The sequence below is a fragment of the Ascaphus truei genome, chromosome 21 (assembly GCF_040206685.1).
Source record: "Ascaphus truei isolate aAscTru1 chromosome 21, aAscTru1.hap1, whole genome shotgun sequence".
NCBI classification, from domain to species: domain Eukaryota; kingdom Metazoa; phylum Chordata; class Amphibia; order Anura; family Ascaphidae; genus Ascaphus; species Ascaphus truei.
Genome location: NC_134503.1, coordinates 15509624 through 15537230, shown reverse-complemented (window position 1 = coordinate 15537230; position 27607 = coordinate 15509624). Strand labels below are relative to the sequence as shown.

Sequence of the window (27607 nt, the reverse complement as noted above, 5' to 3'; positions counted from 1 at the left end):
CCAATTTCTCAACACCCATTCTCTTCCTAACCTTCTACAATCTGACTTCTGCACTGCTCCCTCCACGGAGACAATTCTCACTAAAATAACTGATGACCTATATGCTGCCCAAGACAGAGGTCATTACACTCTGCTCATATTACTCTCTGCAGCAATTGACTCTGTGGACCACACTCTTCTCTTTTCTCTGTACACACTCTCTCTAGGTGACCTAATAACATCTCTTGGATTTAAATATCACCACTATGCTGACGACACCCTCATTTACTTTTCAACCCCTGACCTTACACCTGCCATACAAACCTAAGTTTCTGAATGTCCTTCTGTTATCTCATCCTGGAAGGCCCTCTTTTGCCTTACACTTAACATGGCAAAAACAGAGTTCCTCATACTTCCTCCCAAACCTTACCCTACTATCTCCTTCCACATTACTCTTGAATCTTCCATCCAGTAGCCCAAGCACGCTGCTTAGGGATCACTCCCAACTCCTCTCTCATATTCTCCTCTTTCATTCAAAACATTTCTATAACTGTCACTTTTTTTTCTCCACAATATCACAAAGATACACCTGTTCCTCTGTTGCTCAACTGTTAAAAACTCTGATACAGACCCTCATTCTCTCCCATCTTGATTACTGTAATCCCCTGCTATCCCGCCTTCCTGACTTTCACCTGTCTTCCCTACTATCTATCCCAAACGCTGCTGCCAGAATCACTCTACTCTTTAAACTCTGATTCTGCGTTTCCCCTCCTGAAATTCCTCTCCTGGCCTCTAATCAAATCCTACTATCTCTGTACATTTTCCCTACCTACCAATTAGATTGTAAGCTCCTCAGAGCAGGGACTTCTCTTCCTTAATGTTACTTTTATGTCTGGATCACTTATTTCATGACCTCTTACCTTTACCATTTGCTACCTATATGATTACGACGTGCACCACTCCTGTGAAGCGCTGTGCATATTAATGGCGTTATATACATAAAAACATACAATACAATATATCCTTCAAACAATGCTTATGAGCTTTTACCCGCATTTTTAAACACAAAATATTCCCAAACATATCCTAATCCCATAGAAATAAAATTGAAATGTGTTTTTACTGGTTACACACAATACAGAACACACACAATACAAAAAACGTCTCTCATACACAGCCAAACAACATCACAAAAATAACGAACAAATAAAAGAAAGAAATTTCTCCCCTATTACCCAACAATTTTACCCTGCAACTATAAAAGTTCCCTTCTCTTTCTTTACTCTCATAAATAACCTGAATTTAAAACTACTCTGATGCTCCGGAGCTTTTGAGTTAAAGTTCGTATCTTAGCACATTCCTCGCGCTGGAGAAAAAGGTGGGGGCACGCTCTGTGCTGCTGCGTTTCTGATTCTCTTTCTGGCAGACATTTGATTTCATTGTGAGCAAATAATATTCATGTTTTCGTACGTACGTGCAAGGTGATACTTAGCATGGTTTATCTTTCACACAGGTAATCATTCAGGAAAAATTCATTAGGGTATCAAATCCATCTAGCCACTCTCCATTAAGGGCGCAACAATTTTACTTGCCGGCACCGAAACTTGAGTTTATATCAGGAAATGATTTATAACCACTTATTGCATGTGGGGAAATGGAAGGAAAAGCTGATAAGTTCACAACTGATTTCTGCGGCATCAGGTCAGCCGGGCATGCCATGCCTAACTTTAGCCACAAAAACCTCATAAAATCCAAAGATTTATACTACCACAGACACACAGGGATTACTGAAAGTTAGAAGGTTCCACTATGAGCCCTTGCATCGCATTCTTACGAATAAGAAAACCAGTGCGGCTGCTCATAGGTTCACGCTTCCTTCCATAGTAATTTATTGCAAACAAACTTTTTTCCTTGGGACTTGCATGTGTATTTTCATTGGCCAACAAAACATATTTATATTGTCTCTTCTTGTACTCTGTATCCATTCTTTATTATTTTTGTCTGCAGACACACAACCTCTAACGGCAAATTTTGAGAACTTTGGTTTCTCATTATTCTCCTGTTACAGTAATCACATTTAATTGACCTGTACCATACACCTGATACAATAATCAGCGCAAGCTGATTGCGTACAACTCTTTTGGCATGTTATTGTTCTGATTTTTTTTTTCCACCATAACTATACCCAAGAAAACACTTGAATTACTTCAGCGGGTCCAACCCAGTCCTGATAAACCTTATATTTTTATAACATGGATACAGATAAGACCTTCTAAACAGATATCCATAAATAAACTCACTTGGTATGTTAATGACAAGACAGAGCAAATGTACAAACAGGGACCCTTCCTGCTCAGACAACAAAAATATTTATCACAAGCCAGGACAGTCTGAAAAACAATCCCTTAAGCATACAAACACTCACCTTCATCACCAAAACACCAAAACTTTTAACGGGACTCTCACCTTAATTCCAATAAAACTTAACATCTATATCACTTTAAAATGGATACAGGAACAGACAAATAAACTTGGTAGAAAGGGGGGGTGATAGACAGCACTCTGACACAATGACTCAGCAAGGTTGCAGGGTGCACGGAACAGGAAGGGACCCTAATTCCCTTCAGAAGTACTAACAAACCAAAAGATAGTACCAGCACTCTCTGTCTCACAGCTACAGATATACGCAAATACCAGTATAGGGAATATGGATAATTTAATGACACTAATAATAAACTGAAAATATAGCAACAATAGCCAATACGCCAATGCAAGAATAAATATCACCATAGAGAAAATCAAGAATATTGTAAAAGACACAGAGCATATGCAGATATCAGATGTCAATCAGTGAAGAAGTATAAGCAAACCCTCTTCCTGGTGCCCTGTCAAGTGCTTGGGGGCCCCCAAGCACTCGACAGGGCACCAGGAAGAGGGTTTGCTTATACTTGTTCACTGATTGACATCTGATATCTGCATATGTTCTGTGTCTTTTACAATATTCTTGATTTTCTCTATGGCCCCCAAGCACTCGACAGGGCACCAGGAAGAGGGTTTGCTTATACTTGTTCACTGATTGACATCTGATATCTGCATATGTTCTGTGTCTTTTACAATATTCTTGATTTTCTCTATGGCCCCCAAGCACTCGACAGGGCACCAGGAAGAGGGTTTGCTTATACTTGTTCACTGATTGACATCTGATATCTGCATATGTTCTGTGTCTTTTACAATATTCTTGATTTTCTCTATGGTGATATTTATTCTTGCATTGGCGTATTGGCTATTGTTGCTATATTTTCAGTTTATTATTAGTGTCATTAAATTATTCATATTCCCTACACTGGTATTTGCTTATATCTGTAGCTGTGAGACAGAGAGTGCTGGTACTATCTTTTGGTTTGTTAGACAAATAAACTTATTTGAAACTGCTAGGTACACCTGTCAACACAGATTGAGACACCCTTCAAAACACATATCTCTACACACCACTCAAAACAACTTTTTAAACTCAGGTGCCTTTTACCTTGATTCTTACGAGCGCTAGGATTTGAGTGACCGAGGAGTGTTTTTTTCAGGTGCTCAGTGTCCGGTATTTCTGGGTTTCTATTCGGTGCGCCATCTGAGAAAGTTGTGAATAAAAAACACAAGTCTGAGGATATATTTTGCAGAATGACAGATAAGTTTATTGCTTTGTGCGGTGCACATGCAGAGGAGAGTTTAAAAATAAAACTCTCCCAACGACATGGTGGCATACAGGCCTTATTTATGCACAAAATACTAAACCCACGCCCCCTATACAAAGTTGCGTGTCGTCACTACGTAAACAAAATATGAACATGAACACATTGAGTTAAAGCATTATTATGGGAGGCCTAAATGAAATTAAATGAATCAGCTAATATTCCTTATACAAGCCGGTGACTTTTACTCTACATACAGAACTTCACCCCCCCTCGGAATGCAAGAAAGTGCCTATCTGTCTCATATTTTCATAACATTGGCACTTTCCTCTTCTGCTCAAGGTCTTGTGGCTTAAGTGAACCGCTCAATATCAATTGGAACTTCAGCAGAAAAAAATGTTTTTTAAACTAACTTCCATACCAACTTTCATACAGACAATACCAAAAATGGATGCTGACTTAAAATGGTTGCTTAGATCCCAGTGCTGTTATGTCAGACCCCCCCCCCCTTACGTCATATTCTCACTTTGTCATAATTATGTGGAGAACCACCATACATACTTATACCATCTATATATTAATAAATGTAAATAATATATTTAGCAAAACGATTGGGGCAGTGTGTCTGAAAACCGGCATGTCGCAAACCAGCATTCAGCTCTGATTGGCTGACGTGAGTTTGAGAGATTTCCATTTCAATAAAGACTTAGCGCTTCTATTTGTGCTTTGACACACAGACCCCATAGTATGTACAGGTATTGCCAAAGAGGATTTTGATGTGCATGTTAGTAGGTGTTTATAGGTCGTTATAGCAGGTATATTCCATGCATGTTAGCACTAGGTAAAAAATCGGATTGCCAGGTGTCCAGTATTGACCCGGACTGTCCAGTATTTGGACAGTATTTTCTCCCCAGAAAATGCAGCGCACCCCCTGGTTTGCATTTTTTGTTTCTATGGCAACCATTTACCAAGTCAAATCCCCTTCCTCTTCTGAAACAGGCTTTGGCACACCCCTTTTTGAGCCGGTCTTTTTGAGCTGGTCCACCAATGAAGCCACAACGGTGAAACATATGTTGGGCAGGCTAAGCGCTACCACCCAGTGCGCAGGCTAAATCGGAGAGGTCTGGTGCCTTTTCTCAGTTAGAGTGTTTCGGAGCCTTCAATATGGGAAGCACAACACTCTGACTACTTCTTGTATGGTATGAATTCGAGTACAAGACACATACTTTGTGATCTTGAGATAGCTGTACATCTATTTAAGCATTTGGTCATTACTTGCTAATTTGGTCACCAAGACAGACCTATAGGCTCATTAACTTTTGAACCTAATGGTCTGGTAAAACTGTGTGTTTATACATGCATATATCTGTATATAGCTGGCTCAATTGAACACTCCACACACTATTAGTGTTTGAGCACATACAGAGCTGGTAATACTCTCCATTTCTCACATATCTAGGAGTAGTCTTCAAATGACCTAGAACTGTATTGGAATAACTACCACTGTTAGTATAATTATATAACAGTGGGAGAACATAATAATTAATAGTTATTCCTAATTTACACTGTCGGTTTGAATTAGAGCACACAGACACCTCCTCCATTTTTTAATTGATTTTAATCATTTTGGTTCACGTTAGAATTGCTGCAATAAATATATTTTAATGAATTTATTAATAAATAGTCATTTTTAATACAGGCATAGTTGTTTTCTTCAGTACGGCTATTAGGGAGCTTTCTTTCTTTCCCGTGTTCATTATAGTCCTCTTGTGCTGCACTAAAAGCCATTTAGTGAACCCCTGTTACGAATCTTCACGATCGATCACAGGAGAACAGATCGATCGGCAACTAAGCTAATTACTAATCATTGTTGCTTATCATTGTGTGGATTGTATTGATGCACATACTAAAGGGGGGAAAAAGTAAATGTTAATGTAACGGGTATTCCCCCACCCAATCGTATATATGGCGTATGTAAGGGAAACCTATATGTTACCAGGTGTGGTGCAGTATACCTGTCAGGCTCACAGGAGGTCTGAGCCTCCGCTAGTGAGAGCCTGGGGTGAATCCTCTGGAACGATCTTCTAATTACAGCGCCTCCACCTGTGCAGGATTCTAGGAGTGTAGAATGCCCCCAACACAGGACCCACATTTATGAACCACATACACCAAGGTATATATAACACAGGTTTACTATATGGGCAGATAAACCACAATACACATGCATCAACAATATGATATCAACAGTACATAACTTCAGTGTCACCCTGTAACACTACTAAACACAACTATCCACACTCCTCGCAGGGCCTTAACCCCACACAGTATTCCCAAAGTCCTTGTACCCAAAGTCCCAAGAGTCCCACAACCCCACCCACGTGTGGGATAGCGCTGCCCACTAAGATGAAGTGTATAGGTGGTGCACTTGGTGATTTGGATAATACCTGCCCGGTGCTCCTGCTACCGGGTGCGCAGATGACCTTTGCTTGGAATCCCTTGCTCCAGGAGATGATCCAAGATGTCTCCACCTCAACGGTGGGTGGCTCCCGCATGGAGTGATCCACCTTTATAATGTCTCTTATCCTTGCTAACGCAGAGGATGTTATACCTTCACAGCAATTGCCAGGATAGTCACGGTTCTACAGGACCCTGTCCCTAGTCTAAGGGGAGTCCCTGTAGTAACCACAAGCTGAGGTGAGTAGGGCCTAGCTGGGGCCTAAGGGGAGACTTCTGGCCTAGTGCAGGAGGCTACTTTCCTCCCTGCACAAACACACCCTCCCCTCTCTGTGTCCCAGCTCCTAACTGACAATCCCTGTCTTCACACAACATTGTTGCAACTTTGCAGCATGAGAATCTGTCAGCCTTATTGGCTGTCTGGCTGCCTGTGACCAGGGTGAAAGTGCAGTCCACAAAGGCTGCTGAGAATTGTAGTCCTTGGTGGCTCTCTTTAACATTGGGGCCTCGTGCGCGCTGTGTAATCGCCGCCACTGCTGCTAACTGCGCATGTGCGAACTGGGGGATGTCCCTGACTATGGAGTGCCTCTTCTCACTCCCTGTAATGGTTGCCGTATGGCATCTGGGGCTATACTGCGCGTGCGCGTGCGCGAGATTCCGCGCATGTGCGAATGCACACAAGATGGTGGCGCCCTGTAGCTGATGTGCCGGGAGCCCCCGGTGACGCGATCACCCCTGCAACTGCCCTCACGTTGTCGCAGGTAAGAGAGAGAGAACCGAATGTCTGGGGAGCCAGAGGGGACCTGGCTATATTCTCCCCCTGGTGGAAATACCAACGTCCCCGCTTGGAAGACATCACAACATAAGGTTACACAATCAAAATGCAGTGCATAATAGGTATAACTTAACATATGTACTCTAACATCAATGATACCCGAGGCCAGCTGAGTGTTAGCTGTTTGCCGAGACCTAGTGTGGGGTGCCCCTAACTGATAATGTGGGGGTACCTAATTTTTACTTTTGTGAGCCTCCGTCTGGGTAATTTCTTGGAAGTCATGATCGGGAGCTACAGTCACTGGTTCCATACTATTTTCTCCCTCTGGTGGAAGGAATAGCACAGTGTCTCTTGGCCAGACCTTTACCCGGCCATCCCCTGTATGGATGCGGTAGGCCAGGAGGTCTTGACTCTTTCTTCGGTCCACCACATGGTGAATGGAGCGCTCCTTTTTGTGCTTAAAGGAGACAAATGTCAATGGGGTATTCACAACATAGTCATTCCCCCTGAGCACTTGGGAGTCTTCCACTGGAGAGTGAGGGCTTAGCAAGGTCTCTGTACTTAAAGTCCCTGTCACATTCTACAGGGGGTAAAAGGTTGATACCTTACCACTGCTGTGATTCACGGTGGCCAACAGGTCTTCGGGGGCGCTGACAGTTACCACCTCGGCTGTCTTAGAACCTGTCCCCGGCACATCTGGGGCAGTCCACTCACTTTCTGGAAACTCGGGAGCGTTGGATCCCAGTCCTGAGACCATTTAAGTTGGAGCGCACGGGCTCACACTCAGTTCAGTCATGGTGTCACACGGATGTCCAGCGACGTTCTGCTGCTCAGCATGAGCTTTAGTTGGGGCCTTTTCCACGGCTACCTCCATCTGAGCTTGTGGGTAATAAGGAGGTCCCTCACCACTCCGCTGGCTTGCGATGGGTTCTTCTTCCTCCGGTCCCATCTCCGGATGTCCCTCCGACACACTGGGAGTCGCCACGGCCGTGGGACTCTTCCGCGTCTCCGGCCTCACCAGCACTTGCTGCCGAGGGATGTCGATGTGCAGTGGGCCCACAGCAGGGTCCGCAGCAGATGCTTCAGCTTCACTTGGGTGGTCCGCCGGCTGGCGCATCACCATGGCTGGTTGGCTGCTGTCATCAGTAGACCAGGATGGGGGTTGGGACACCTCCGCAGAGGAACAGCGTCGGGGCGCCTCGCACTTACTGGCGGCAATCGGCATGAAGCGATCCTGCTCCGGCGGTACCAGTGGTAGCGATCCCCATTCTCCCTGGGCAGTCACCTTACCCTTCGTTGATTCCGTCATCTGTGGTTCCGTCTGTGGTTCCGGCATGGGAACCGAATCTGGATCCGCGGTTAGGGCGCAAGTGCCCTCCACAGTTGAGGTAGGTTGGTTAGCCGCATCTTTCTCGGCAGGTTCCGTAGCACACAGCAGCACGGGCTTCAGGAACTGTGCCCCGCAGCAGGCACATTTGGGTCCCCGGGTCAATTTTCCACCTGGGAAGTCGCACTGGGTACAAACACATTGTACGCACACCTCTTTGGCCACCTTTGCCACCTGATAGTCTATTGGTGGCCCACAGGGGTTAAAGTCCATGCCACCAGACAAATTTAAGTCCTTTTGCAAACATGGGCACAAAAGAAAAGATAAGCTCCCTCCTTTTCTGTGCCATACTCCATACAGCTGAGGGTGTGTTTCTCTGCATCCTGTACTTTTCCTTATGGGGAACAGAAATTGCTGATTGCTGTTCAATGTGCTCACTCCCCCTGGTGGAATTTAAAGGAGGGGCGGCACACTCTTTCAAGGAGTGTTTCTGGCTCTGCACTGAGCCACTCACATTGCGGGGGCGGAGCTCTGGTTTTCCCGCCAGTCCTGGACAGATTGTTGCAAAACATTTTGGTGCAGCCTGGCAGTCAGCAGCACATGTGCCATTTTGATTTGGCGGGAGCTGACATTTTAGGTGGGACTCACTGTTAGCATCCCTTGCTGCAGGAGCCTCGATTTTGATCACAGTCCTGTTAACTACACTAGGGCTCTCGGTGCATGCAGGAACTGCCAAATCGGGGTAAATAAAGGGGCTCCCATCGGTCGGACCCCCGGGCAGGTTCAGAAATTGGGGGCCATCTTCCTCGCTTATGGCATGGCCTACATTCATCAGTATAGTACTCCATTGCAAGGGGAGCCCTCTGACCCACCTTAGCCCTCTGACCCACGTACGAGCTAGCCTGGGGAGTTTCCAAACATGCGCCTGGACATCCAGCAAAGACACGCAAGCAGGAACTCCCCCCACGGCAACCAGGTGGTTGGGAGTCGTGCTAAGCTTCAAGGCCCATGTGTGGACCTCCTGCCTTGAGAGCACAAACATGGTGGACAATTTAACACAAAAATAGAATAGGGCACCCCAGGTCTGCTCTCAGCAGCGCCTCCAAATGCAACGGGTATTCCGCCACCCAATCGCATATATGGCGTATGTAAGGGGAACCTATATGTAACCAGGTGTGGTGCAGTATATCTGTCAGGCTCCGCTAGTGAGAGCCTGGGGTGAAACCTCTGGAACGATCTTCTAATTACAGCGCCTCCACCTGTGCAGGATTCTAGGAGTGTAGAATGCCCCCAACACAGGACCCACATTTATGAACCACATACACCAAGGTATATATAACACAGGTTTACTATATGGGCAGATAAACCACAATACACATGCATCAACAATATGACATCAACAGTACATAACTTCAGTGTCACCCTATAACACTACTAAACACAACTATCCACAAACCTCGCAGGGCCTTAACCCCACACAGTATTCCCAAAGTCCTTGTACCCAAAGTCCCAAGAGTCCCACAACCCCACCCACGTGTGGGACAGCGCTGCCAACTAAGATGAAGAGTATAGGTGGTGACTGGGATAATACCTGCCCGGTGCTCCTGCTACCGGGTGCGCAGATGACCTTTGCTTGGAATCCCTTGCTCCAGGAGATGATCCAAGATGCCTTCGCCTCAACGGTGGGTGGCTCCCGCATGGAGTGATCCACCTTTATAATGTCTCTTATCCTTGCTAACCCAGAGGATGTTATACCTTCACAGCAATTGCCAGGATAGTCACATTTCCTGGCTGGGCCCTCACTTGTCTAGGTTCTACAGGACCCTGTCCCTAGTCTAAGGGGAGTCCCTGTAGTAACCACAAGCTGAGGTGAATAGGGCCTAGCTGAAGCCTAAGGGGAGACTTCTGGCCTAGTGCAGGAGGCTACTTTCCTCCCTGCACAAACACACCCTCCCCTCTCTGTGCCCCAGCTCTTAACTGACAATCCCTGTCTTCACACAACATTGTTGCAACTTTGCAGCATGAGAATCTGTCAGCCTTATTGGCTGTCTGGCTGCCTGTGACCAGGGTGAAAGTGCAGTCCCCAGAGGCTGCTGGGAATTATAGTCCGTGGTGTCTTTCTTTAACATTGGGGCCTCGTGCGCGCTATGTAATGGCCGCCACTGCTGCTAACTGCGCATGTGCGAACTGGGGGATGTCCCTGACTATGGAGTGTCTCTTCTCACTCCCTGTAATGGCTGCCGTATCGCATCTGGGACTATACTGCGCGTCCGCGAGCTTCCGCGCATGTGCGAACGCACACAAGATGGCGGCGCCCTGTAGCTGATGTCGCCGGGAGCCCCAGGTGACGCGATCACCCCTTCAACCTCCATCAAGCTGTCGCAGGTAAGAGAGAGAACCGAATGTCTGGGGAGCCAGAGGGGACCTGGCTACATTAAAAAAACAGCAGCTTGGATGGCTGCTTTGAACAACTAAAAAATTAAATTATCCATTTATAAATCTGACAGCTGCCATCCTAAATCACTCATTAGGGGCATTCCAAAAGGCCAACTAATACGATTAAAAAGAATCTGTACAAAAAATGAAGATTTTCTCATACAATCCCTTGACCTGATGAGGCGTTTTGAAGCTAGGGGATACAATAAGAAAGATCTTAATAAAGCATTTGAAGAAGTTAATTTGATGAGTAGAGAGGATCTCCTGGACAGGAGTAAGAATAGAAAAATGAAACATTCCCAATCACCATACTTTATTGTTCAACACAGTAATCAAGCAATGACTATCAAACACATAGTCAAAAAACATTGGGCAGTGTTGGCAGCAGATCCAATACTACATTCTATTTATGAGGAGGGTCCTAGATTCGTGTTTCGGAGGGCAAAAACAATAGCTAACTATGTCTCTGCAAGCATGTTCTCTTCGGAGTCAGTACCTGTCAAAAGGTTACCCCTGGGTAACCATAGGTGTTCAAAATGTAAAATTTGTAAATTTATGAATCAAACTACTGAATTCATTTCATTTAAAACTAAAAACAAATTTCGGTTGAAACATTTCATTAATTGTGACACCACACACGTGGTGTACCTGCTCAAATGTGGCTGTGGCAAGCAGTATGTCGGCCGCACTATAAGATGTCTCAAAGTTCGTATATTAGAACATCTGCGCCTTATTGCAAAAAAAGATACCAGTCACCCAGTGTCCAATCATTTCACACATTGTAGCTTGGGCAATGTTAACAATCTAACCTGCCAAGGTATAGAACATGTACCATTCCCCACGAGAGGGGGCAATAGGTTGAATGTTCTGAACAAGAGAGAACTATATTGGATTTTCACCTTACAGACACGGATCCCTCACGGTTTAAATTCCGATTGGGATATAGGATCTCTCTTGTTCGACACATAAAACCTGTTCTAATACTTAATATGTATGCTCCTTCGAGTGTTGTTGCTCAGATATAATTGTCCGAGAATAATGTTGAAACATTATGGAATTGATTTTCAGGGACTGTGCATAAAATATAAAAATGTTAATTTTCCGTTATGCAATATATTTGTGTCATATAATAGAGACATTGCACAACCCTGATAATTATTACATATTTCAAATACTACCTCACAGATTGTCCCTCCTACAGAGTGACCAAAATCAATTTGTAAAGTATTGATGTCCAACTAGTTTTATATTAGATCTTATTACTTAATGCACAATATGTACCTAACCCTATTCGAATTAAGATCAGGATTGTACAATTCTCATTAACAATTTGTCACTCATTCAGTCCTATGTCAGTTTCCTCAGGGGCATTGGGGTTGTTTTAAAAGCAAACCTAAATTAGTGAATATATTTTGTATGTTTTCTTGCCATTTACTAATATATATACTAAGTGTAATCACTCAACCCCATGCACACCCATCGTTACCACGATATTTTGATAACAATACCCAATATCAAAGGTTGTTCATTTAATTAATGTTAAACAGTTATTGTTTTTTTAAATGTTTGTCTTTTTATAACACTTGTCATGTCTTTTTAATTTTTCATTAAGTTTACCTTGATGTTCCCCCTTTGGAGTGTGTGTATCTAATAAAGTTTTTTCTAAGTTTTTTTCAATTACACCTCCCAATCATCCCTCATCTAGCGTGACGTGATGACGTCACACCCATTCACGCGTTGGGACTCTCGCATTGGGCAGGGCATGTGACACAGTTCAGGGCACTTGTGGACACGCCTTCATGCTTCACTCGTTCCCTGACTAGGTCCTGTGTATGTCCAGGCGGGATACCCCATGCGTGAGATGACGCACCACCACGCAATGACGCTTGACGCTCCGATCACGTGATAAATGCGGAAGTGCCGCGATTGGCACAGAGGTGCAGGTAATTCATATAAATAACACTCCAGGGGGGTAAGTATTTTATTCACCTTGAGAAAGGACTTGTTGTAGTCCGAAACGCGTTGGTGTGTATCTTTTTTGTATCTGACCATTAAATAAGCCTGCACTGTGGGAACGCATCCTTGCATTTTTTGGCATAGCCTCGTGGATCTAGTGCTCCGTTTTCTCCCCTCCTTTGCTACATTTGCTCTTCAACAGGCGGAGGCACAGTTAACCTGTGGACACCTGGACACCTGAGGACCCACTTTTCATCGTGGACACCTTCCCATGTGAGTCTCTCCAGGATAGTTCTGGACTTTATTTATCATGATTGTTCCTTTTATATAGATGCTTACTACTCAAACATCCTTACTACCGTGCATTGTGGGATTGTAGTGTTTACATGCATCTTTTGGACATTTCATATCTATATCCTTTATTGGGTTAATCCACTTTTCTACAATCAAGACATGTGTAGTGTTCGCTGTATTCTTTAGAGCACCATACAACGTTTTCATCATTTTCTACATTAAAAAAACAGCAGCTTGGATGGCTGCTTTGAACAACTAAAAAATTAAATTATCCATTTATAAATCTCAGTATTTTGAGGGGTTTCTTAGAATTCCCTAGGAACACCAGGTACTTACACCTAGTATAAAATAAATTACAACCAGTGTTTGTTTGAATGTAGGATTTTATTAATACGCAGGCGTGCTGGGCCTCTTTCAATTCCTCAGATTGAGAATAAAGCCCTTTAATATATGAAGGGCCACCTAGTGGAAATGTTAGGTACTGTTCTTGCATTCTGAAAGGACAAAAACCCATATAGCAGTTCACATTAGTAACGTGCATTTGAATTGGAATATATTAAAAACATTTTAACGTGTTCGACAGTGAGTAATACAGAAAAAAAACACATGGTCAAATATCCTTAAATAAACATACAATACATTATGCTTTTATTAAGGCTGGGGGGGCTCAACTCCGGTGTTTATGCCACCCCCCCCCCCCCCAAACAGGTCAGGTTTTCAGGATATCCCAGCTTCAGCACAGGTGGTTCAATCAGAGGCTCTGACTGAGCCTTTGATTGAGCCAGCAGTGCTGAAGCTGTGACTGATTAAGACACCTGTGCTGAAGCATGGATATCCTTAAAACTTGACCTGTTGGGGTGGGGTGGGGTGGGGTGAGGTGGGGTGGGGGGGAGGGATTTGAGGACTGGAGTTGAGCACCCTTGCATTAAGGGATAGGTGCAGGGGTTCCAATCTTACAGTAATAAGGCCTGAACTCTAAAGCAAACATGTTTTATGAAATATTCAGCACTTGGGCTTGTTTGTTGTTTTTTTAATCTCCTGTGAAATCGCACAGTGAGCGTCTAAAGGTCATTTACAGCTCTAAATAAGTATTTCTGGGAGAAGAAAGAACACACATGCATGTATCTTCAGTCCACAAGGGAATAAAGAAATATAATCAGAAATCTTCTGAGTGTGATGGTGCAGTATACAGGCAGATTTCTGCAGGGAAGTGATGGGGCTTGTTAAAGCATTATATTTCTACATCAATTGTGGGGGAGGGGGGACTTGTGTTTTGACAAACAGAACATGATCCTACACTAAATTACATATACAAGCTAATAATGGGTGGTCTGGTGAAAATGCAACAGGAAAAAGCCAAGATATGGGGAAGAATCCTGTTGAAAATGTCAGCCTGGTGAAGATCCCGCCTGTGATTTCAATCTTCTGTGTATAACTCCAGCAAATGTGCAGTTTTAATTCTCACCTGTTAGGCTTCCGTCATGCACTGATCTGTGGTAAGGAAATACATGGATATTTTAAAGAAGTGGTGTACACACACACACTACTTTGTAACCTACATGATTTGGGTTATCAAATCTGTCTCTGTTAGGCTGCGATAATACCAGCAGGGCGCGTATGCTCCCTTAGGGCGAAGCGCACGCCTGAAACCTGCACTGCAGGCAGGAGGCGAGAAGGAGGAGTGCCCATAACGTCACATGAGCAGTTCGCCCTCATTGGCTGAACTGCGGCCGTCACTCCAGAAAATTAATTGCTTGGATCTGCTGTAAATTCCTGCGCTTTGCCGCCTCGTTTGTGCGCGCTGAGTACAAAACATGAAATTGTTTTGGTTGCGCATGACGTCGCGCGCCTGGCCGCTTTGGGTATAAGCACATCCTTATACATTGTAATACAGAGTCTGGTAGGACTATGTTGGCCTCCCGTGATCTTAATGTGTGGCTTTGCTGTTCTTGATACAAAGCAAATACAATGGCTAATACATGTATATTTCCACCTTTGTTTAGCATTGTACCATGTGAAATACCTCGTTGTTTTCTTACCAGTTTGAGGCAGAATGTGAATATTGTCCTCGCCAATCCCTTGCTCCAGAGAGAAATTACGGAATTTGTCTAGCAGTTCTGTCCTCAGTTCCTTACCTCGGCCTGAAACCACAAAGCAAAACTGCTTCCAAAATGTTCCTGCCCATCATATCCTACCTGAGGAATCTTCAACAACCCGCAGTCCTATTAATGTGCCAGTAATACCTCCGATTATACCTCTACCTTCACCTGATACACACAGGTTTTTTTCCTGCTCCCCCAGTATACCACTAAGATATTCAATGGCCCTCTCATATTTCTTATTCATACTCCCATAATGTTTTATTCCGTTCCACATATCCACCCGGTGTATTGTTTCCTTCCTGCTCAGATTCCTGTTTTAGCATCCGCTCCCCATTGCATCCCAATATATTCACATCTTCCGCTGTTAAATCCCAACCGTTCCTCCTCTGCTCCTTTGTATTCTCAGTGAAGGTATCTCTCTGTTTCCCGCTTTGCTTCTCTATTTTGTGGAATATGGTCCTATCCATTGCTACCCCTTTTAGTCTATACCTTGGGTGTGACTTTCCACCCCAGTCATACCTTTGTGGATTCCTACTGCCCATAGATGATGGGCCTTCTCACCCAACCCCAGTGGAACGTGTACTTACCAAAAAGAATCGATGTGCTGTAGACGTCCGTGCCCTTGGTATTGCTTATGAACATCAAGGCATACTCCTCGTAGTTGGTCTCGACAAAGCGCACGTCAAAATCCTTACCCGAGTCTTTTAGAGAAGAACACACGAAAAAGTGCTTGCCTTATCTACCAAAAGTACCTCTGAGCAGGGGAACGTGGTCTTACTATTTTACTAAACAACAATTTGCCCTTCTATGGATGGGATTTATGTATTAACAATATGTTTTTTTAAATTGTAATGTCTTCTGCCATTAGTTCACTCATTTAGTATTAGCCTCAAATCTAATAATCATATGATCATTTGATAAATGTCAGATAAAGTAGGTGCCTGTTCTAATGTAACTGTCCTCCATGCTGCTTCTGGATAGGACTAGTACAGGGGGCTATAACCTTTCAAGGAAGAGCCATTTTATAAAAAATGTCTTTGTCCAAAATATTCAGAGGCCACGTTACATAGTTATATACTGTAGTTACATAGTTATATAGTAGATGAGGTTGAAGAAAGATATATGTCCATCAAATTCAACCTATGCTAAATTTAGACAACAGATACTTTATCCTACATCTATACTTATTGATCCAGAGGAAGACAAACAAAAAAACCCAGATATCCAATGATATCTCATAAGGGGGAAATAAATTCCTTCCTGACTCCAAGAATTGGCAATCTGATTATTCACTGGATCAACATCCTTCCCATGTTTACTTATTTGGTATATCCCTGTATACCTTTCCTTTCTAAAAAGATGTCCAACCTTTTTTAGAACAAATCTATTGTATCTGCCATCACAGTCTCCATGGGTAATGAATTCCACATTTTAACTGCCCTTACTGTAAAGAACCCTTTCCTTTGTATCTGGTGAAATCTCCTTTCCTCCAACCTTAAGGGATGGCCCGAGTGCTTTGTACTGCCCTTGGGATGAATAGTTATTTTGAAAGCTCCTTGTACTGTCCCCGAATATATTTGTATATAGTTTATTTATTTATTTTTATTTATTTATAAAATATTTTACCAGGAAGTAATACATTGAGAGTTACCTCTCGTTTTCAAGTATGTCCTGGGCACAGAGTAAAACAAATAATACATGGTTACAAGTACAGTTACATAAATGAACAGGGTATACATTATATACAAGACATTGCGTGCACAGTTAAAGAAAATATATATTATGAGCGTATGAAACACTTACAGACCAGGTTAAAATGTGAGACAGCCTTAGATTTGAAAGAACTTAAACTGGTGGTGGATGTGAGAGTCTCTGTTAGGTTGTTCCAGTTTTGGGGTGCACTGAAGGAGAAGGAGGAACGTCCGGATACTTTGTTGAGCCTTGGGACCATGAATAGTCTTTTGGAGTCTGATCTCAGGTGATAGGTGCTGCATGTGGTAGGGGTGAGGAGCTTGTTCAGGTAGCTGGGTAGCTTGCCCAGAAAGTATTTGAGGGTGAGACAGGAAAGGTGAACTTTGCGCCTAGACTCTAGTGATGACCAATCTAGTTCTTTGAGCATTTCGCAGTGATGTGTGTTATAGTTGCATTGGAGAACAAAACAACAAATTGAATTGTAGAGGGTGTCAAGTTTGCTAAGGTGGGTTGGAGGAGTCGAGTCCTATACTATGTCTCCATAGTCAATAATTGGCATTAGCATCTGCTGTGCAATACGCTTTCTGACCAGGAGACTTAGGGAGGATTTGTTCCTGTAAAAAAACCCTAGTTTGGCATAGGTCTTGGTTGTCAGGGTATCAATGTGCATCCCGAATGTTAAGTGGGAGTCAAACCATAAGCCCAGGTATTTAAAACTAGTGACAGTTGTTAGGGTGGTGTTAGCGTTGGTTCTAATCAGGAGCTCAATCACTGGAAGCTTTACAAATTTAGTCTTGGTCCCAAATACCATTGTTACAGTCTTGTCAGTGTTTAAAAACAGTTTGTTTTGGGAAATCCAGTTTTCGAGTCTCAAAAAGTCAGACTGAAGTATGTGTTGAAGGTCAGAGAGGCTATGGCTGTGTGCATATGGAACTGCAATTGGCATTAGACAGTGAGGCATTTAAAGTGAGGTTTTTAAGTGATAAATACAGTTAGACTACAGTTAATATATATATATATATATATATATATATATATATATATATATATATATATATATATATATATATATATATATATATATGCATATATATATATATATATATATATATATATATATATATATATATATATATATATATATATATAGTTAATATACTCACTTTCTTCATGCAAGACCAATAACCAATAACCTCAGCTGATATGACATGGATCTAATTCCATTCTCTTCACAGGTATGTTCCTGATGTTGAAACCCTGTGTAAAAGACTGAATCTGGCCTTGTAGAATTGATATAAGTATGTTCCTGATGTTGAAACCCTGTGTAAAAGACTGAATCTGGCCTTGTAGAATTGATATAAGTTAGTATGTTTGAATTTAAAAAGTTTTTTTTTTCCTCTTAACTCTGTGCTGTTAATTGACCAAATGGAACAAGCTGACTGATTGGGGAGGGTCATGTGACTGTTTTAGCTGTATATAACAAACACCTCTCCTGCAATCTGCCGGAACTGCAATTGGCATTAGATAGTGAGGCATTTAAAGTGAGGTTTTTAAGTGATAAATACAGTTAGACTACAGTTTGACTAGAGGTGACTGGGGACTGCTTCTTTCTGCAAACTCTTTAACTCAAGACAACAAACGGTAAGCTATTCAGATCACACTATGATCCCATGCTTGCTAACCTGCCTATTTCAACCCCCCACCCCTTTACAACTTATTTACTGCAGTCTCTCCCAAAACTGACTGCACAATACACTGAAACCCTGAACTGACTCTAGCATTGCAATACAGCTAAACATTTGACAAGGAACAGGCACACACCTGCTGTTAGTCTGCTCACACTCACTCTGCTCACAACAGCTCCTTGCAGCACTGCCTACCTCTGGCATCATGAACCTGCTATGTATTTTAACTTTTTTCTTGCTCCTGGCCTCATGGAGATGTTACTCCCTCTATCCACTACAAACTCCTCCATCCTGGCCCACACCCAACATCACCATACACCCTGGACTACTCAAAAGCCTTGCACTATCTACTGAATGTTGGTGGAGAACTCTAAAAACCAGCACACCAACCACTGCTCACTCTAATGGAAAACACCACAAATTTACAACTTGCAAACAACTACCCAAATTTCTACTCATACTATTACTCTCTTTAGCAGGTGATATTGAAACTAACCCAGGTCCTCCCATTTCAGCTCTGTCCCATGCCCCTGAGAATTCCACCTTTAAATTCCAAAAATGGATATCTGTCGCCCATGTAAGTGTAACCATGCTGTAAAATGGTTGCAGTCATCTCTCCTGCTGACAGTAAGGCCTGGTAAGTTATGGGCATGCCAGCAGTAATTATGGAGGTTTGCCCTCACACCCTGGTGAGGTGCCCTATGTATGGATGGGAGTGGTCACAGGCTCTGACTCCCTGGTTGGTGATGTCGGAATTGTGTCAGCCCCCAGAGGATACATAAGGCACAGCACTGATCAAAAGTTAGTGGTTGCTAAGCTGTTGGAGGATTAGGTAATAGACCTGGAAGGAGAACAGAGTGATTCGGTACTAAGTTGCCAATAATGAGACTGTGACCAGGGACCTGGCACAGGTGAAGTATCCCTGCGGGGATAGGGAATCCCTACATTAGGAGGACATACCTTTCAAAGGGAAGTACGGTGAACAATGGAGGGCTAATCACATCCATTGTGGAGGGCAGTTGGCCCACCGTATCAATAAAGATGATCCTGATTAAAGACGCTCTCGTGTGCAAGTGTGGAGTTATTGCACAGAGAGGGGCACCACAGAGGAGTTCCTCACCAGGACCATCCCCGAGTGACCGAAGGGATCCTGATGAGGTGGAGGCGCTGCACTGGATCTAGGTAGGACTCAAGCACACTACCTCAGCTGCCTGTCTGGGTTGACAATCCCCACACAACATCATGCGGGAGACTCAGGAGTCCTGTTGCCAACAGGTGCACCACCAGACCTCACACTGTAATGGGGACTGGTTAGACCACAGGGGCCAATATGAGATTGGGTGGGTCAGGCTAGTCCAGAAAACCCGTTACATTTGGAGGCGCTGCTGAGATAGACCTGTCAACAGGACAGGCTTTTGCTAGCTCACTTGGAAACAGGGAGAAGTGTCTGCTGCCACTTTGTGCTGCGTTGGGACGGACCTAGGGGCAGTCAGGGGGCTGATGGCGTATGTCAGTTCGCAGGGACGACCTAGGGGCCTGAAAGGAGTGGGGGGTTTGGAGCCGGGCTATAGCTGTCCTAGTCACCTTGAGGTAGTGCTAGTTGGTAGGATGCCAGAAGGGATAGCCTGTTAACGTGGTCAGGAATCCTGGAGAGGGTCTGCGCTAGGCTAACCAAGACAGGTAGACGCCCCAAGTACTGCATGGAAGCCCAGAGTACTCTAGCCCATTCCAGACCTCTTACCGTAGGGAGCACAGACTGGGAGGAAGGAGATACAGCAGACACTGAGAGAGTGAGCCTAGCCTGAGGTAGTGCATACATGAGTCCAGCCTACATTAGGTACACAAGGTGGTGCATCAGAGAAATCTTTATTGTACCGGTGTGGTGGCTGCCCCGCAGAAAGGAGCCCCATGTACGATAACTACTACGAGGGAATGACGACCGCAAGAATGGAGGATCCGCGCGGTGCGGATAATCCAAAATGGCAACCGAAGGTTGATGGGGAAAGCACACGTGGCGTGCGCCCCACTGAAAAGCAAGCTGTGGCTGACATGTCTTTTACAAGCCGGCTCTGGAGTGGAGCGAAAGCCGTGGCCGCACCGTTTTGGTCCTGCCTAGGACAACGAGGCGCTACCCTGGATGATAGTAGCGAGGACATTGCAATTGTGGCTGATGGAAAGGACTTACAAAATGGCGGCTCCCGCTTCCCTGGGAGACCGCATGGGCCGATGGCAGACTATTCTGCAAATACACAAGTTTCCAAGAATTGGCCAAAAGTGGCGCCAACAGGAGAGCCCCGCCTGCATGGGGGGTATGGCGCGAAAGCTGCGGCCGCGCCTTCATGGACAGTAACTCACTCAGCCCCTGTGCTGAGTCAACCACTTAGTCTGTGGGACCCTCCCCTAATATCAACCAGGGGGAGTGGTTTCCAACTATGCCCCGTGGGTATGAATTCCGCTGGCCTAGGAGCTGGTGCGCTGACGGCACCATTACCAGAAGTAGTTCCGGCAGCTGAAATTGTGTGCAAGAAAGAAGGTTACTTTGCACGCAAGGCAGCTGAAAGACAACGGCTGGAGTTGGCGGCAAAAGAAGAACCCCGCCCTGTTGGGGAAAAGCGCGCGAAAGCTGTGGTCGCGCCCTCTAGGACTGAGAGAGGTGCGGCCTCAATTAAAGGACATCCTATTCCCTTGTGGGACCCACCCATAATCGCTACCACTGGGGGCGGATTCCAATTGTGTCAGATGAGGGCGGAGCTGAACCAGGGAGTGGCTGGTCATTCAACCCCTGTTGGTCACTCACGCGGAACCAGCTTCCAGGACAGACCAGTGTTACGAGTGGCTCCCACCAAGACCATGGCCTGCTCCCCAGATGTCAACCGGATGGTTTCGACTCAGCCCTACGCAGTACCCGGCGGGGTATTGGTGATCCGTGTAGGGGGCGCGGAGACAGTAGTGGGCCTCTGCCTGCAATGCTGACTGCCCGGCGGCGGCATGGGCACGGCAGCGCGCTGTCCCCAGTGTGGCACACAATATCTGTGGCCAATGCCCACCTTCGTGCCCATTCAGAACAATGTCCCAGGGGGGAATACGGCTAGGCTGTCCGCCGAGTCCCCCGGTGCACTATGGACCAAGGGTGCAGACCCCGAGGAATGTGACGTGGTCGGTCTGGCAACCGACCGAGAGAAGAGAAGGCGGTCGCCGCGCTCGGTGACCCCAAGTACCCTAAGTGCGGATCCCTCGGACGAGGGACCCAAAGAACCAACTAGTACCTTAGTCTGGCCGGTGGCGGTGTCCGGTGGAGGTAACGGGATCAAAAGGCCGCTTACCGGAAGTGACAGTGGACGGAGCCGGGTGTCCCCGGTGGAGCCGAAACCGGAGAGGCGGAGCCCAGCTGTTATCGGGACCGGCGGGTCCAGTGGCAACGGGCGATCCACACCCAACCTGCGGACTGGTAAGGATAGCCCTTGTCCTTGCCAGACTCCGATGCCATCGCTCGAGGAGGAGAGGCCGTTCCAGGCCAGGACGGCGCACGTGGACGCAGAGGGACTTCCGGATCTGATTGTGGAGGAAGAGATCCCGCATGGGGGTCCATCCCAAGATGGCGGCACTTCCGACTCCAGTGATGACGGCGTTTCCGGCAGAGGCGGCGGAACCAGCGGAAGCAGAGGATGAAAAAGAACCGGAGTAAGCGGAGACCGGAGAAGGGTGAGACGCAACCGGCGATACCACCGTCCAGTGGTATGGGACAACCCAAGGAAGGCGAACGGGTCGGAACACCGCGGCTTCCGACTGCCTATCCCTATGCCCAACCCCACGCCCTAGATAAGGCCCCTGTCCCAGTCACCTGTTCCCGGGGATCATCATCCAGTTTGGGGGTGTCGAAAGGATCTTTGGGGGTTGGTGAGAACCGGACTTGGGAAAGACTGAGTAGCTTTGATTCCGGGGAGGGCTCCTGGGGAGGAGGACAATTGGGACAAGTATCCAAGTCCCGGTGGGTGTCCGAAGAGGCGGATATACCTGCTGGGGAGGCCCCGAAACATGAGACGTGGTCTCGGCCCCGTTCTGCAGGGACCTCTGGGGTATGCTCCTGGGGAGGTACAGAAGAGGGAGACTCTCAAGAGTGGAACGAGAAGCCTAGGGAGACCCGTTGGTGGGCACCCTTATTTGAGGGGTACGTGGGCTGGATGGACCGCACGCGGTTCTTGTTACAAAGAGACGACATCATAGATTACTGGTGGGCTAGAGGGGAGTTCACGCCCGCCGAGAGGAAAAAGGAGATGCAATATCGGTGGTTCATGATAGGCCGAAATGAAATAGAACCCATGGGCCCTGACATATTGTCCGACCCCGTAGACCCCGATGAGCCCCTATCATGGGTGTTACCAGGGAGAGCAGGGAACGCCAACCTGACTAGGAGTAGTAGGGCTGAAAGGGCGATCGTTGCAAAATACAAGTACTCTCATGGGTTGGAGTACCTGTACGTTCCTGAACCCCTCATGCAGGAGATTGAGGACAACAGGGAACGGTGGTTAAGGGAGACCATAGAGGAGTACATGGTCAACAAATGGGGTGCCATTACTGGTAGTAAGGCAGAGGAAAGGATCGAGCACCTGATAAGGGTTTGGAGTATTGGGAGAAGTGTATACAAGCACAGGGTAGTATACAGGCCTGAGAGGGGGTTGCCGCGTAGCTACCATGTAACTGTTTTGGACATGGGGGTCGGGAGGTAAAGAAACCTGATCCACGGCACTACTATTAGGAGGTACTGAGTAGCATTTCGCAGGCTCGTGGCTGCTGGTCAGGGCGTGCTTGGCGCGATGTGAACTGTTTTGTTATATTACGAATCTCATGTATGATGTTCTGATAATTATGTGTGTTCCATTTTACAGTGCTTCCTGACGATAGGTACTGCAAATTTAGGTCCCAGCCGGGGACGGTGGGATTCACCAGGGGGAGAATGTAACCATGCTGTAAAATGGTTGCAGTCATCTCTCCTGCTGACAGTAAGGCCTGGTAAGTTATGGGCATGCCAGCAGTAATTATGGAGGTTTGCCCTCACACCCTGGTGAGGTGCCCTATGAATGGATGGGTGTGGTCACAGGCTCTGACTCCCTGGTTGGTGATGTCAGAATTGTGTCAGCCCCCAGAGGATACATAAGGCACAGCACTGATCAAAAGTTAGTGGTTGCTAAGCTGTTGGAGGATTAGGTAATAGACCTGGAAGGAGAACAGAGTGATTCGGTACTAAGTTGCCAATAATGAGACTGTGACCAGGGACCTGGCACAGGTGAAGTATCCCTGCGGGGATAGGGAATCCCTACATTAGGAGGACATACCTTTCAAAGGGAAGTACAGTGAACAATGGAGGGCTAATCACATCCATTGTGGAGGGCAGTTGGCCAACTGTATCAATAAAGATGATCCTGATTAAAGACGCTCTCGTGTGCAAGTGTGGAGTTATTGCACAGAGAGGGGCACCACAGAGGAGTTCCTCACCAAGACCATCCCCGAGTGACCGAAGGGATCCTGATGAGGTGGAGGCGCTGCACTGGATCTAGGTAGGACTCAAGCACACATCATGCGGGAGACTCAGGAGTCCTGTTGCCAACAGGTGCACCACCAAACCTCACACTGTAATGGGGACTGGTTAGACCACAGGGGCCAATATGAGATTGGGTGGGTCAGGCTAGTCCAGAAAACCCGTTACATAAACAGCCGGAGCCTGCTGCCCAAACTGGATGCCTTATGCATAAACCCAAAGCCATCGTTCTTACAGAAACATGGCTATCCCCTAAAACCCCTGATGCAAATATCGCCATTCAGGGATACTCCATTTTTAGGAGAGATAGGTCAAAGAGAGGAGGAGGGGTGTTATTTTATATTGCAGACACCTAACAATTTACACTGTTAAATTGCCCACCAAGTCCACCCTCTTTTGAAACTCTAGTTGGCAAAATCTGCCTCCCCTTTTCTAAGCCCATCTTGCTTGCTGGCATCTACCGCCCCCCTAAAGCCCCTCTACAATCCTTGACTGATATCACCCAATTTCTTGGCTCCATTTCCTCTCTGAATGAGAAGAGTGAGCTGCTAGTTCTAGGGGATTTCAACTTCAATTGGCTTGACCCTAAAAACCACAAAATCCAGATACAACTCAAGTCACTTAACCCAGCGGTGCGCAAACTGTGGGGCGCGCCCCCTTGGGGGGGCGCACGATTATGTAGGGGGGGCGCGGGCTGCGTGCGGAGAAACCTGGGGGCGGGCAGAGCTGTGCACGGGCGGCCAGAAGCTCCGTGCTGAGGCTGCTTCTGTGTGATGTCTGCCTTGCTGTGGGGGCGGGGCTTCTCACTGCACACAGACAGCCCCTCCTCCTCCTGTCCCAGTTTTCAGCGTACATGGGGGACTGAAGCAGGCTTAAAAGTGAAAGTAAGTATTTGTGTGTTGTGTTTGTAGAGGTGGGAGACATATTGGGGGGAGGGAGAGAGAAAGAGAGCCATGGAGAGGTGGGAGACATATTGGGGGGAGATAAAGAAAGCCATGGAGAGGTGGGAGACATATTGGGGGGAGGGAGAGAGAAAGAGAGCCATGGAGAGGTGGGAGACATATTGGTGGGAGAGAAAGAGAGCCATGGAGAGGTGGGAGACATATTGGGGGGAGATAAAGAGAGCCATGGAGAGGTGGGAGACAGAAAGAGAGCCATGGAGAGGTGGGAGACATATTGGGGGGAGATAAAGAAAGCCATGGAGAGGTGGGAGACATATTGGGGGGGGGAGATAAAGAAAGCCATGGAGAGGTGGGAGACATATTGGGGGGAGGGGGAGAGAGTCATGGAGAGATGGGAGACATATTGGGGGGAGGTGGAGAGAGACATGGAGAGGTGGGAGACATATTGGGGGGAGGGGGAGAGAGACATGGAGAGGTGGGAGAAATATTGGGGGGAGAGATATGGAGAGGTGGGAGACATGTTGGGGGGAGGGGGGAGGGGGAGAGAGACATGGAGAGGTGGGAGACATTGGGGGAGGGGGATGGAGAGGTGGGAGAGAGACACTGGGGGGAAGGTGAGAGAGAGACACTGGGGAAGGTGAGGGAGAGACACTGGGGGGAGGGAGAGACTCAATGGCTAAACAGTGGGATGAAGGTCAGGCAGAGATGGCAGAATTGAGGGGCTTGGGAGGATGAGTTTTGGGGGGCTGAGGGTTCTTCTTTGGGTCAGAGGGGTCACTTCGGAGTATTGATCAGCAGGGGAGATTCATCAGTACCCCCCTTGAGTTTGGTTATGGGGTTCCCTGATCCCTGGGCAACGTTTAAAACAGGAATAAATAAATAATACATAAATCTGGTAGGTAGGAGTGGATGACACTGGGGAAAGCAAATGGGAGAGGGAAGGGATGTAGCAAAGAGGTGGATGAATGCCCCCTCAAATGGACTGCCTTTGTGCACCAGAAAAAAACATATTACCAGATGCCAGCAAACAATAAAATAAACAGTGATCCAATACTAGTATACTGCCTACGCGCACGCCTGCAGCCCAAGCGATTTGTGAACTTGGCTGCAGGAGATTGTAGACGCGTGGCGGGGGCGTCACAAAGCTGGTTCGCCCTCATTGGCTGAACCAGCTCACGTGCGCTGACGTCATGTGATTTTGATTACATCAGGCAGGGGGGGCCCGAGAAATTTCATGGATGAAAAGGGGGGCTCGGCATAAAAAGTTTGCTCACCCCTGACTTAACCTATCACAACTCATTTCCCAACCCACACGGATAAACCTGAAATCGCATAACCATTCCTTGCTAGACTGGATTCTCTCCTCAAACCCCAGCAGAATCCAATCCTCTGGCATCCTTCCTGATATTTTTAGTGACCATGCAATAGTGTACTGTGTAAGGAAAATTAAACCGCCCCATTCAAGCCCTAAAGTTCTCCTCACTAGAACATTTAAAAACTTTAACCCACAACAGTTTCTGGATGACCTTACCAACTGCCCATGGCACAGAATCGATTTAATTCCCGACCCCGATTCTGCGCTCGACTATTTCCAATCCGAGTTCTTAAAACTCTGCGATACCCATGCTCCACTACGCAAAATAAGGGTACGGGGGGCCCACCTTCCATGGGTTACAACTGACCTTATAGCACTCTACCAGTTCAGGGATGCCTTGTGGAAAAGCTACAAAGTAACTGGCACTACCAAGGATCTCAATCACTACAGATGCATGCGGAACATGTGCACAAGGCAAACAAGGCATGCAAAAGCACAATATTACTCTGACAATCTCCACCAAAATACATCAAACCCAGCTAACTTCTGGAAGGTTATCAACAATATATTCCAGCCTCCTAACCATCAACAACCAAGTAATATCACTAAGGGGGATATTACTCTGACAAACCCACTGACATTGCAAATGCATTCAATGATTACTTTGTGGGGTGTGCCACTAACTTATTAGTGAAACGCAGCACAAACCCCAATCATGAATCTCATCCTGGGAGTATCCCTACAGTCCCACCCCCTCCCAACACTGCCCACAATTTTCAATTTAGCCCAGTATCTGAAGAGGAGATTACACAAGCGCTCCTCAAACTAAAACTAAGCAGCCAATGTGGACCTGACTTACTACAATCTAGGTTCCTACGACTTGGTGCCCCAGCCATTGCCAAACCAATTGCGTCCATAGTCAACTCTATCCTGTCTGCAGGCCATATCCCTAAGACCTGGAAAACTGCCAGAGTTGTCCCAATCTTCAAAAGTGGGGACAAAAACACTGTCTCAAACTACAGGCCAATCTCACTTCTCCCAATTCTATCCAAAGTCATGGGAAAATGTGTCCACTCCCAATTAAGCGATTTCTACACCAAGACAAATTTCCCTAGCCAATTCCAGTCTGGGTTTCGTCCCAAACACTCCACCGTAACTACCCTGCTAAAAGTTTGCAATGAAATCCAGTGTGGAATGGAACGGGGTCAACTCACTGGTGCAGTATTCCTAGATATTGCAAAGGCTTTTGACACAGTTGATCATGTTATCCTGCTTAACAAACTCCAGAGCTCTGGAATAGGGAAACATGCTTTAAACTGGTTTCAGTCCTACCTATCAGGAAGATCCCAACATGTGTCCATCTCAGGCTCTAACTCCAACCCCCTGGATATCACCTGTGGTGTCCCGCAAGGCTCTGTTCTGGGGCCCCTACTCTTCTCAGTGTTCATTAATGATCTTCCCACAGCTTGTA

The 27607-nt window shown here is 46.1% G+C and overlaps 2 protein-coding genes across 3 annotated transcripts in view; both read right to left on the bottom strand.

Annotated features, from left to right (window-relative positions):
* Nucleotides 1-27607, bottom strand: part of C8G (complement C8 gamma chain) — a 251962-nt gene that overhangs the window by 174426 nt on the left and 49929 nt on the right. The window lies entirely within an intron of this gene.
* LOC142472220 (lipocalin-like) overlaps nucleotides 13270-27607 on the bottom strand; it is a 39135-nt gene continuing 24797 nt past the window's right edge. Inside the window, exons 4-7 of one of the 2 annotated variants that reach the window (XM_075579112.1) lie at nucleotides 15594-15707; nucleotides 14944-15045; nucleotides 14370-14395; nucleotides 13270-13398 (exon numbers count right to left, since the gene is read on the bottom strand). In XM_075579112.1, coding sequence (XP_075435227.1) covers nucleotides 14373-14395; nucleotides 14944-15045; nucleotides 15594-15707 — 239 coding nt within the window. In that variant the 3' untranslated portion in view covers nucleotides 13270-13398; nucleotides 14370-14372. The remainder of the gene's footprint in view (nucleotides 13399-14369; nucleotides 14396-14943; nucleotides 15046-15593; nucleotides 15708-27607) is intronic. The other variant, XM_075579113.1, reaches the window with a different exon arrangement.